This window comes from Labrus mixtus, chromosome 22, assembly GCF_963584025.1.
Source record: "Labrus mixtus chromosome 22, fLabMix1.1, whole genome shotgun sequence".
Lineage (NCBI taxonomy): Eukaryota > Metazoa > Chordata > Actinopteri > Labriformes > Labridae > Labrus > Labrus mixtus.
Genome location: NC_083633.1, coordinates 20850341 through 20862060, shown reverse-complemented (window position 1 = coordinate 20862060; position 11720 = coordinate 20850341). Strand labels below are relative to the sequence as shown.

Genomic DNA, 11720 nt, shown 5'->3' with positions numbered 1-11720 from the left:
AAAATAATTATATATTTAATCTTCGGAGTATACATTATATTATATATTATATATTTAATATTTATATAAATAAATATATATATTCAATATTTATATAAATAAATATATATATATAGATATATATTTAATATTTATATAAATAAATATATATATATATTTTTTAAATATTTATATAAATAAATATATATATTTAATATTTATATAAATAAATATATATATATAAATATTAAATATATATATATATTTAATCTTCGGAGTGTCGATAAACATCTTGAAAATAAATGTCAGTCGTAATGGACTACAACTCCCGTGGTGTGTACAAGACTGTATTTGCTGCGCATGCGCAAAAGGGTGGGCCCCGCCAACCCATGCGGATATAGCACTGTGTAAAATGGCGGCGTGAAAGAGGCTCGTTCAAAACATAAGCGGTGTTACCTGTGAAGGTGGTTTGCTAACATTGAGAAACGAGACGTGACGTGAAGCTGCGTGAGAATCATTCAGAGACAGAAGAAGGAATTTACATTCCAGCAAAAAAAAGGTTCGTTAGTATTGATTTCCCAGAATCCATCTGTGATAGGAGCTAGTGTTAGCTGCTAACGTGCGGGCCCGGTTAGCATAATGCGGTGAAGCTGCTGTTAGCTCCCAGGCTAACAGACAGGTAGAGATGTAAAGAGAGGAAACACAATACAACACCGTGGAGAGTTAACTATTATATCAGGTTAACGGATCATCTAACTGCCAACGGCCGTTAGCGCCGGTAGAAGAAGAATATCCTGACAGGACACCATCTCGATGGGTAGCAGGATTCTACATAACACCGGCTGTGTTAACAGACCGGGTCAGGAAGTTTACCGGCTTTAATCAGAATAAATCCACTGATAATGTTAAATCTGATTCAGAACATATTACAGAGATAGTCTCACAGATGTTTCTCTTTTTGTTATTTTGACTTTTAATGTAATCTGAGGATCATTACGAAGTTTACTTTGTTGGTTTGATTTGTTATTAAACTGTCTGATCTGTCAGCTTCACAAGTCCTAAAGACAAGATCTCATTTACACTCTTATTCTTTTTGACTTATAATTAAGAATAATAATTGTTAAAGCAGATTTACAAACTCTGACACATGTTGAGTGTGAAGAGTAATCTTCCATAAATCATCAAACTGAAGCAAATAGTTGAGTTTCTGTTTCTGAGCCACCTTCTTTGTTTACCTCTTTAATTGTTTGTTGACGGTGTTATGTAGAGAAATGCATCCCTGCTGTTTAAAGCACACACATATTTACACAGGCCAATGGAAATGCATCTTTACAGAGGGTACAGAACAATTATTTTTATGAACTGTGTGTGTGTGTCTGTCTGTCTGTCTGTCTGTCTGTGTGTGTGTGTGTGTTTCTGTGTGTGTGTGTGTTTTTGTGTGTCTGTCTGTCTGTCTGTGTGTGTGTGTTTCTGTGTGTGTGTGTGTTTCTGTGTGTCTGTCTGTCTGTCTGTGTGTGTGTGTGTGTGTGTGTGTGTGTGTGTGTTTCTGTGTGTGTGTCTGTCTGTCTGTCTGTGTGTGTGTGTGTGTTTCTGTGTGTGTGTGTGTTTCTGTGTGTGTGTCTGTCTGTGTGTGTGTGTTTCTGTGTGTGTGTGTGTGTGTGTGTTTCTGTGTGTGTGTGTGTGTGTTTCTGTGTGTGTGTGTTTCTGTGTGTGTGTGTGTGTGTTTCTGTGTGTGTGTGTGTGTGTGTGTGTGTTTCTGTGTGTGTGTGTTTCTGTGTGTGTGTGTGTGTTTCTGTTTCTGTGTGTGTGTGTGTGTTTCTGTTTCTGTGTGTGTGTGTGTGTTTCTGTTTCTGTGTGTGTGTGTGTGTTTCTGTTTCTGTGTGTGTGTGTGTTTCTGTGTGTGTGTGTGTGTCACAGACGTGGGATGGCGAAGAGGATCGCTGATAAAGAGTTAACGGACAGGAACTGGGATCAGGAGGAGGAGGGCGAGGAGGTGAGAATGATTCATAACAAATAAAATGTGTGGAGATGTTTAAAGGGGGAGGAGCTCCGAGCGCTCAAGTTGAAAATCTTTCAACTTTTACGAAAGGCGCCATTTTTCAAATATTCCTCGCTCTGCGTCTGATCGGGGAAATAAACGACCTCAAATTTAAAACATTCAGTAAAAAGTAACGGAGCAGTGTCGGTCATACAGCGGCCGTTGTCATGACAGGAGGGGCGTGCAGCTCGTAGTGACTATTTAAAGAGACAGTCCCACACGTTACGGTCAGGAGGCGTGTCCTGAAGAGCGCGGGCGGCGAGGCTGAACGTGTTTTTAACCACGAGTGAAATAAAGCTTTGGCGTGTGTGTCACCTTTTTAATGTCGACCTCTTCCTCCAGGCCGGGACGTTTTCACTGGCGAGCCATGATGTGCTGAAGAACCGGGCGATAAAGAAAGCCAAACGCAGAAACATCGGGGAAGGGGTAAAAACACACGCCGTCATGTCCCACTTCCTGTCCGGGTTGAAGAGCGGCGTGCTGAGCGTGTAACGTGTTGTCTTGTGTTTCAGGGCGAGGCCAGCGGCGCCTTCAAAGGTTTCAAAGGTTTCGCTTTGGGTGCCGGCACGGGGACGCCGACGGTGGCGGCGAGTGGCGCCTCTGCTCCAACAGGGTTCTCTGGATTCGGGAACGGGGGCGGGTTCAAAGGCCTCGGCGGTCTGACGAACGGGAACAGCGCCGCGCTGTCATTCGCATGCTACTCTTCTCCTGCGGCGTCCAGCGCTTCACCCGGTGAGCAGAAAAAACAACAAAGTTCTCCTTTCTGATGTTTAGAGATAAAGGTCGAGGTGGTCCCGCCCCTTTTAGCCACGTGGGCGTGTCAGTCAGCCGTCAGGCGGGCTGAACGACCACGAGGAGGAGGAGGAGGCGTGTCTGATCTGTAGCCGTGAGGTCTGAAGTGTGAAGACTTTAAAGTCTGTGTGAACAGATGAGTTAATACTGATGACATGTTTGTTACCATGACAACCAACACAGAAAACCACCTGATGACGGGTCACTTCCTGTTTTTATGATACAAACTCCTGCACGCTTAAAATAAAAGATTCTGTTGTTTAAAGACAGAAAGAGAAAAACAAATTTAACCTCCTCTCTCTCTCTCTCTCTCTCTCTCTCTCACTCTCTCTCTCTCTTTTTCCCTCTCTCTCTTTCTCCCTCCCTCTCTCTCTCTCTTTTTCTCTCTCTCTTTCTCCCTCCCTTCTCTCTCTCTTTTTCCCTCTCTCTCTCTCTCTCTTTCTCCCTCCCTCTCTCTCTCTTTTTCTCTCTCCCTCTCTCTCTTTTTCCCTCTCACTCTCTCTTTTCCCTCTCTCTCTCTCCCTCTCTCTCTTTTTCCCTCTCACTCTCTCTCTTTTTCCCTCTCTCACTCTCACTCTCTCTCTTTTTCCCTCTCTCTTTTTCCCTCTCTCTCTCTCCCTCTCTCTTTTTCCCTCTCTCTCTCCCTCTCTCTTTTTCCCTCTCTCTCTCTCCCTCTCTCTTTTTCCCTCTCTCTCTCCCTCTCTCTTTTTCCCTCTCACTCTCTCTCCCTCTCTCTCTCTCTCTTTTTCCCTCTCTCCCTCTCTCTCTCTCTCTTCTTCCCTCTCTCTCTCTCCCTCTCTCTCTTTTTCCCTCTCTCTCCCTTTTTCCCTCTCTCTCTTTTTCCCTCTCTCCCCCTCACTCTCTCTCCCTCTCACTCTCTTTCTTTTTCCCCCTCTCTCTCTCCCTCTCTCTTTTTCCCTCTCTCCCTCTCACTCTCTCTTTTTCCCTGTCTCTCTCTCTCTCCCTCTCTCTCTTTTTCCCTCTCTCACTCTCTCTCTTTTTCCCTCTCTCTCTCCCTTTTTCCCTCTCTCTCTTTTTCACTCTCTCTCCCTCTCACTCTCTTTCTTTTTCCCTCTCTCTCTCCCTCTCTCTCTTTTTCCCTCTCTCCCCCTCACTCTCTCTCCCTCTCACTCTCTTTCTTTTTCCCTCTCTCTCTCCCTCTCTCTCTTTTTCCCTCTCTCCCCCTCACTCTCTTTCCCTCTCTCTCTCTCTCCCTCTCTCTATTTTTCCCTCTCTCCCCCTCACTCTCTCTCCCTCTCACTCTCTTTCTTTTTCCCTCTCTCTCTCTCCCTCTCTCTCTTTTTCCCTCTCTCCCCCTCACTCTCTTTCCCTCTCTCTCTCTCTCCCTCTCTCTCTTTTTCCCTCTCTCCCCCTCACTCTCTCTCCCTCTCACTCTCTTTCTTTTTCCCTCTCTCTCTCTCCCTCTCTCTCTTTTTCCCTCTCTCCCCCTCACTCTCTCTCCCTCTCACTCTCTTTCTTTTTCCCTCTCTCTCTCTCTCTCTCTCCCTCTCTCTCTTTTTCCCTCTCTCCCCCTCACTCTCTTTCCCTCTCTCTCTCTCTCCCTCTCTCTCTTTTTCCCTCTCTCCCCCTCACTCTCTCTCCCTCTCACTCTCTTTCTTTTTCCCTCTCTCTCTCTCCCTCTCTCTCTTTTTCCCTCTCTCCCCCTCACTCTCTTTCCCTCTCTCTCTCTTTCCCTCTCTCTCTCTTTCCCTCTCTCTCTTTTTCCCTCTCTCCCCCTCACTCTCTCTCCCTCTCACTCTCTTTCTTTTTCCCTCTCTCTCTCTCCCTCTCTCTCTTTTTCCCTCTCTCCCCCTCACTCTCTCTCCCTCGCACTCTCTTTCTTTTTCCCTCTCTCTCTCTCTCTCTCTCTCCCTCTCTCTCTTTTTCCCTCTCTCCCTCTCACTCTCTTTCTTTTTCCCTCTCTCTCTCTCTCTCTCTCTCTCTCTCTCGTGTAATGATGTTGAAAAGCTGCAGCATTGTGTGTGTTTGTGTTTCTGTAATGGAGCTGAATCAGCGGGGGGGGTGTTTGAGGGAGGGGGGGTGTTTGGGGGAGGGGGGGTGTTTGAGGGAGGGGGGGTGTTTGGGGGAGGGGGGGTGTTTGAGGGAGGGGGGGGTCGGTGCGTTTGTGTCTGTCTGCTCTTTCATGTCATGTCGCAGTGTCGCCGCGGGGCAGATAAAAAGGGAGGGGGGGGCTGGAGGGGGGAGGGGGCTGCTGTCACACTCACACGCTCTCTCTCCATCAGGTCTGACGTTTAACGGCCCCGCCTCCACCAAGCCCACCGCTGACATCACAGCCAAGCAGACCAATGGCTCCGCCCCCAGCCCGGCTCAGAGCTCGGGCTGCAGCAGCAGCGGCGGCAGTGTGAGCAACAAGGAGTACAGCCGGCAGCTCACGGCGCTCAACTGCTCGGTGCGCGACTGGATCACCAAGCACGTGAACGACAACCCCCTGTGCGACCTCAACCCCATCTTCAGGGATTACGAACGCCACCTGGCCAGCATCGAGCGCCAGTATGGAGCCGGCTCTGCTGCAGACGCGGGCTCCGAGGAGAAGAAGAAATCCACAGCCTCCTCTCCTCCTCCCTCCTCTTCATCCTCGTCCTCCTCGTCCTCGGGCAGCTCGGCGACGGCGCCCGCTCCCGCAGCGTCTTTGTTCTCCTTCAGTAAAAACTCCACAGACGAGAAAAGCAGCAGCAGCCCCGGCGTCACGTTTAACTTCGGTCAGAAGGTGGACAGCTCCGTGCTCGCCTCCCTAGGGTCCAAGTCGACCCCCCCCAGCTTCTCCTTCTCCTCCAGCGCCTCCTCCAGCACCTCCTCCTCTCTGTTCGGAGCGCCGGGATCTGCTGCGGCGCTGTCCTTCAGCGGGAACAAGAGCAGCGACGCTCAGCCTGCAGGTAAGAGAAAAACAACGTGTGGAGAGACTTCCTGTTAACATTTCAAACTCTTCTTCTACTGAAACAGGAAGCAGAGAAACTGATTCATATTCTGTTTACTCATCGACTGAGAGCTGCTGCAGATTTATTATTCTCTACAATCAGGATCAGAATCAGAATCTGGTTTATTGCCAAGTACATTTACACATAAAGGAATTTGACTTGGTGTATTGGTGCTAAACAATTAACAAGGAAATAAAGCAGAACTAGAAACAACTTAAATAATACAGAAGAAGAAGATATTACAATATATAAAATAGTAAACATGTCAAATATAAAATGTACAAAAGGTGAAATGTAGGAGCGGTGCAGTGGACTTTAATATCTAATGTTTTAAGTTTAATATCGTCTGGATTCAGATTCTTAAATTAAAGATTAACATGTTTTTTATTTATTTAAACGTGTTGATAAATTAAATATTTTTGGGCGTTAGGACAGAAACTCGTGTTAGAGACGCTGCTGAATCTCTCGTCCATTAACAAAAACAGGAAGAAGTTTAAAAGCCGACACGAGATCCTCCTTCTTCTTTATTATCTTCTTTTATTGTGAAACCAAACAGGAAGCTGTAACCTGCAGCGTTACAGACGATGATTAAACGATCAGCTGATCGATGATCTCTGCTCGCTGTGAGGAGAATCATCGGTTCATCTTTAAGGTCATAAATGTTCGGAGTGAACGATGACGCTTCATTACCGAGTCTTTGTCACTGAGGCGCCGTGTCCACCTGGCGTTTTCTCCGGGGAAGTCGAACATTGAATTCAGGAGCGTCTGCGTGAAGCCTGAGAGGAAAAGTGCTGGACGTCCGTCCTGTTTCTATGGCAACAGTCTGTTGACAACGGCCGCTGTATGAGCGACACTGCTCCGTTCTTTTGTTCTTTTTTTTTTAGATAGTTTTTTCCTCGATCAGACGCAGAGCGAGGAGGACGTGGGTACGAGACACGATCTGTAGGCGGGAACAATACGGGGAATATTTTTAAAAGGTCGCCGGTGATGTGAACATCGCCTTTCTGAAAAGTTGAAAGATTTTCACCTCGAGTGCTCGAGGCAGGCGGACATTTTATTTTTTCAGATTTGATCGTTTTTTAAAACACGTTTCCGATTTCGACAAACCTTCAAACGAGGCAGCTCAAAGATCTTCAGCGCGTTCAAATCAATCGAAGCAAAACACGGCGAGCTGTGGCGACCCGCCCCCTCGTCTCCTCGTCTCCTCGTCTCCTCGTCTCCTCGCCTTCAGAGTGTCTCGTGAAGTCGCCTCCGTCAGGTCGCTGTCGGTGTTCGTGTCTCTCAGGTGGATTTAATGTTCGTAATGAGCGGAGATTAAAGGAGGAAGGTGTCGAGCCAATCAGGATGATCGCCTTTAATCTGAAGATTAATGAGCCAATCAGAGTCCAGAGATTCACACGTCGACGAGTCAGATTTTAATCCTCTTTAATTTAAAAAAACATCAATCTGTGATTTTTAAAGTCTGACTTCTCGCTTCTCGTTTCTGATCCGGTGAAATGTTCAAATTAAAACAATCTTTTTTTTTCTCTTTCTGAAGACGAGAACGCCGACGAGGAGTCGGACGAGCCGCCCAAACCCGAGGTCAAAGAGGTGAAGGAGGACGACGCCTTCTACTCAAAGAAGTGAGTCCTGATGAACGATTAAGTCACGATCATAATTTAATCTTCCATAAATAAATAATATATTTGTTGCCATGGTTTCAAACGTCTCAGAGTTTAAAGTTCTGTTGTCATGACGACCGTGGATCTAGATCTGTCAGCGCAGCAGGAAGTGAAGATGTCCTCGCGCTCGTCTTCTTCCTGTTTGTTTGAAATCTTTGTGTTTTGTGTCTCAGGTGTAAACTGTTCTACAAGAAGGACAACGAGTTCAAAGACAAAGGAGTCGGCACGCTGCACCTCAAAGAGATGGAGGACGGGAAGACTCAGCTGATCATCCGCGCCGACACAAACCTGGGTAAGAAAGATGTAGAGAGAGGGGGACACGGCGAGTCCACAGGAAGTTCAGACGAGTTTTTAAGAGAAGAAGAAGAAGAGGACGGAGGGGGGAGTTAAATAAAACATCTGAGAGGAGCTGAAGTCTGATTTTCTGACTGAGAGAAAATATATTCTACTTTAATTGTTGCATTAACCCCTCCCCCTCCCCCTCCCCCCAACACACACACACACACACACACACACACACACACACACACACACACACACACACACACACACACACACACACACACTCTGTTTTCTGTCAGACTGTTAAAGGAAGCTGAGCTGTGATCAAACAGCTCCACCTGCTGGTCAAACAGAAGAACTGCAGAGTCCTCTTTGTGTCACTGAAGGCCTCAAAGAAAAACTCAAGAGAGAATATTAAAACTCTATGATGTTTGATAACAGAGCTTCTCTCACCTGAGCATCAGACAGGTGACCTCCGTCAGGGCGCCTCCCTCAGGACGCCATGATGACGCTGCTCCTGCTGAGTCATCGAGTCTTTATGACGTCGTTGCCGTTGTATATTGAAACGTGTCCTAGATTCAAATGTGAAGTGATACTCTGTTGTCATGACGACCCTCACCTTCTGTTTGTCCCTCGTCTCCAGGAAACATCCTGCTGAACATCGTCGTGCAGTCGTCCATGCCGTGCTCTCGCGTCGGGAAGAACAACGTGATGGTGGTGTGCGTCCCCAACCCGACCCTCGACGACAAAAACCCCTCCAGCCCCGTCCCCCTCCTCATCAGGGTCAAGACCGCCGAGGATGCCGACGAGCTCCACAAGACGCTGGAAGAGAAGAAAGGCTGAAACCCCCTCACACACACCCGTCCCCCTCCTCCTCCTCGCTCTCCTCCCTGAGCTCTTAGCAGACTCCGCCCCCCGGTTCATCCTCCGGTTTCATCCACACACACGTAAACACACTCACCTGTTCCCTCCTGGTCGATCACGCTCCCCTCAGATCTTCACCATCATATCGCTCGTCATACTGTGAAACGTTTTATCTAGAATCACCATTATTACAAAAAGAAAAAAGCACGTCGTCGTTGACGCTCCGACTCGGCTACATTCCTCCGGTTGGACGCTGCTGCTGCTGTTTTTATTGGACGAACAGAACGACGTCTCTTAAATGTCACTGTTTGATTTTACTGTTTTAATTTGGTTGTCGGGTGAACGAGCGAGCGCAGACGAGTTCTTAATCGTACGGTCTTCACCACTGAGTTTAATTTTGGGGAAACCTCCGAATAAAAAGTCGATTTGGTTTTACAAATGAAATATCTGCAGTAACCGTTAGTTTTAGTTTCTCGAGGAGTCGCCGTGTTTCTTCTTTTTGTGCTCTGGAAACTATTTATTGTGTGGGCGCGATTGAAACACCCCCCCCCCCCCCCCAGTGTGAATGTTTCCCCCCCTCCCGGAGAGCTTCTTAAAAAACATCAGTGTGGAAGGTGTGACACGGACCGGCTCTTTATTTTAATCTTCACTTTTCTGTCGACATGGACTCTGTTGTTGTTGTTGTTTTTTTTTTTCCAAGTGTCCTTTGTGTGGCCTTCGGTTCGGCCTCTCGAGGCGAGGCATGCTGTCATCGTCCGAGAACATTTGTAAAGACGTGTCGGGGAATAAAAGGAATCAAACCACGACTGCTGCCTCCTTTCTTTACATCACTCTACATCTCTAAAATGATCTTTCTTCTAGTGGGCTGATAGATTTTATACTCAGAACAAACTGTTTAAAGTCTTTAAATCTCTTCTGATGCTGAGAGAGGTTTCTGTTCTCACTCTGGTGATCGATCATTGGAGTAACGGTAGCTAGACCACACTAACCGAGTGGAGACCAAGACCATAAAAATCTTCTTTAGGTGGCGTGTCACTCACTTAGACCGTGACCGTGGGATAAAAATCAAACTACAAATGAATGAACGTTATTTGTTCTTTTAGAGGTCTCGATTTATAATCCACAGTCTGAGATAAGATCTTCATAAAGTGGTCTGAACACAAAGAACACTAACGGTAGCTTTTTAGTTTCAAACAGACTCATTGAAATGTAAAGGAGACGGTTTAAGGTAACGACCACTTTTCAAAGACTGAGCGACTGAATTTTCTCCGCAGGAGAGGAAGATTCAGATTGAATGTTTGGTAGTTTTGAGCAGGGCTGAAGTTGTTTCAGAGATTTATGCAGAAAAAAGTAGAAAAGAAATATCAATCTGTTCTATTTTTATAGCAGTTTTTTGGAAGTGGACATTTTGTCCTCTGACTTCAGAGGGTAGTAAACATGTTTCTGTGTTCTATTGATCTATTAAAATGTGTCAAGAGACTTTCTTACAACAATGTGTTCCATATAACAGACAAAATGATGACCAGATGAAGAGGAGACATTTGACCAAATGGACCAAAATGTCCATAATGATGCATGAGGGTTAAACGTTTTCTGTGAACGTGTCGGCACACAAACGGGATTGTTGAAGTTCACGGCTGATTCAGTTCCTGCTGTGAGCGACCTGAAAAACAAAAATCATTCAACAGAACTGAAGTCTAGAAATGAGCAGAGACACTCGTCAGTTTTTCTGATAATGTGTATTTCAATAAATAAATACAGGTAAAAGTACGTACAGTTTATAAAGTAAGCAACAGAAGTGACGGAGAACATGCACATGAAGCGTGTCCAAAAAGAAAAGACCGGTGAAGATGATGTAAGAACACGTCAACAGAAAGTCTTTAAACAAAGCAGTTTCAAAAAGGTTCTGAAAGCGTTTTACAGGTAAAGCAGTCTCTGCTATCGATACATTCAGCCGCAGGAACTACCAAACTACGTCGTCGCCGTCGGTAACACTGAGGAGACGAGGAGAGGACTCGTCTGAAGGAGACGAGGAGACGACGAGGTGTCCTGTGGATTCTTCAGTTTAAAAACAACACGGAGACAAAAGCAAACATGGAGGACTTTGATCGAGGATGGCGTCGCCTGAGTGCAAATAAACCCAAAACTAACAGCTGACCTCCGCTCCGCTCTGTGGTCAGATTTATCTAATCAAACATCAAATTCACTGTCAAGTCGAGGACAAATCACACCGACATTTTAACCCCCAAATTTCAAAATATTCCAAATATATTTATTATATTTGAAGATATTTTGTCCGTCGCAGTCGATCTTATATCTGGAGACTTGTGAAGAGCATTTTTATGAAAAAGTAAAAACAAAAAGCTCCAATCAGTGAGATGTGTAGAGAGTGAGATGATAAAGGTATCTTACTATCTGATCATTAAGGAAACATGTTGAAGTGCTGGCTTCTCTGACAACAATGCAGCAGTCAGTATGTCCTCCTTCTAACTTTAGATTCTGCTCCTGAATGCTCTGGATTTGTTTGGACCAGAGAAGGTAGGTGCTTTTAAGACCCCCCCCCCCACACGGCCGTTTTGGACGCCCCTCGGTTTGTCAGAGATGAGAGCAGTTATCAGGTCAACAGGTGTTGCAGCGATGGAAGCGGTCAAGAGAAGTGGTTCAGATAGAAGTGATTGTACCCGACCTAAAAAGCCTCTGCATGTTTCTAATAAGCTCCACGAGCAGAAACGTGCTCAAACTAGGATCAATATTGGAGATGCTTTTGAAAAATGGAGAGAGGTTAGAACACAGAAAGGTTTACAGACCCATGCAGAGCTGGATAAACACTGAAGCTTCAGAGTCCACCACATGGTGACCTGTGTGAGCATGGACTCTAAAGAGGAGGAGGGGAGACAGCTCTCTATGATGTTTAGAATTTAGACTGCAGTACACATTTTAAACACTAGGTGTCAGTATAAATATGAGTTTACACCTTTGTGCTTTAAGTTGAACATGTTGTGGTTAATGGTCATAAATATTTCTGTTTTTTGGTCCATAAATCTAAAATTATTTTCTCCAAGAATTGTTTTTAAAAATGTAAAATAAGAATAAGAAATTGCTCGTCACAAGTTTCCAGAAAGTTCCCAAAGTACAACTGATTAGTTTCCAGAAAAAAATAGAAAATTC

General features: G+C 45.5%; 2 protein-coding genes across 2 annotated transcripts in view; one reads left to right on the top strand and one right to left on the bottom strand.

Annotated features, from left to right (window-relative positions):
• The first annotated feature begins 359 nt into the window (after positions 1–359).
• Positions 360–9358, top strand: nup50 (nucleoporin 50). The gene is made up of 8 exons (XM_061029612.1): positions 360–538; positions 1897–1972; positions 2360–2443; positions 2530–2749; positions 5053–5703; positions 7283–7367; positions 7580–7698; positions 8332–9358. The coding sequence occupies exons 2-8, from the start codon at positions 1904–1906 to the stop codon at positions 8529–8531; spliced, it is 1428 nt and encodes a 475-aa protein (XP_060885595.1). The 5' UTR covers positions 360–538; positions 1897–1903; the 3' UTR covers positions 8532–9358.
• A 918-nt stretch (positions 9359–10276) lies between these two features.
• kiaa0930 overlaps positions 10277–11720 on the bottom strand; it is a 23822-nt gene continuing 22378 nt past the window's right edge. The window contains exon 11 of the mRNA XM_061029205.1: positions 10277–11720. This exon is cut by the window's right edge and continues 2107 nt beyond it. The gene's annotated coding sequence lies outside the window, so the exon portion shown is untranslated.

What these genes read in the sequence shown, in the direction of transcription:
- nup50 (XM_061029612.1), top strand. Translation starts at nt 1,904, where the DNA reads ATGGCGAAGAGGATCGCTGATAAAGAGTTAACGGACAGGAACTGGGAT. An exon ending in AGGAGGAGGAGGGCGAGGAG is followed by an intron (nt 1,973 to 2,359) that starts GTGAGAATGATT and finishes CTCTTCCTCCAG; the next exon opens with GCCGGGACGTTTTCACTGGC. An exon ending in CCGCGCCGACACAAACCTGG is followed by an intron (nt 7,699 to 8,331) that starts GTAAGAAAGATG and finishes CCTCGTCTCCAG; the next exon opens with GAAACATCCTGCTGAACATC.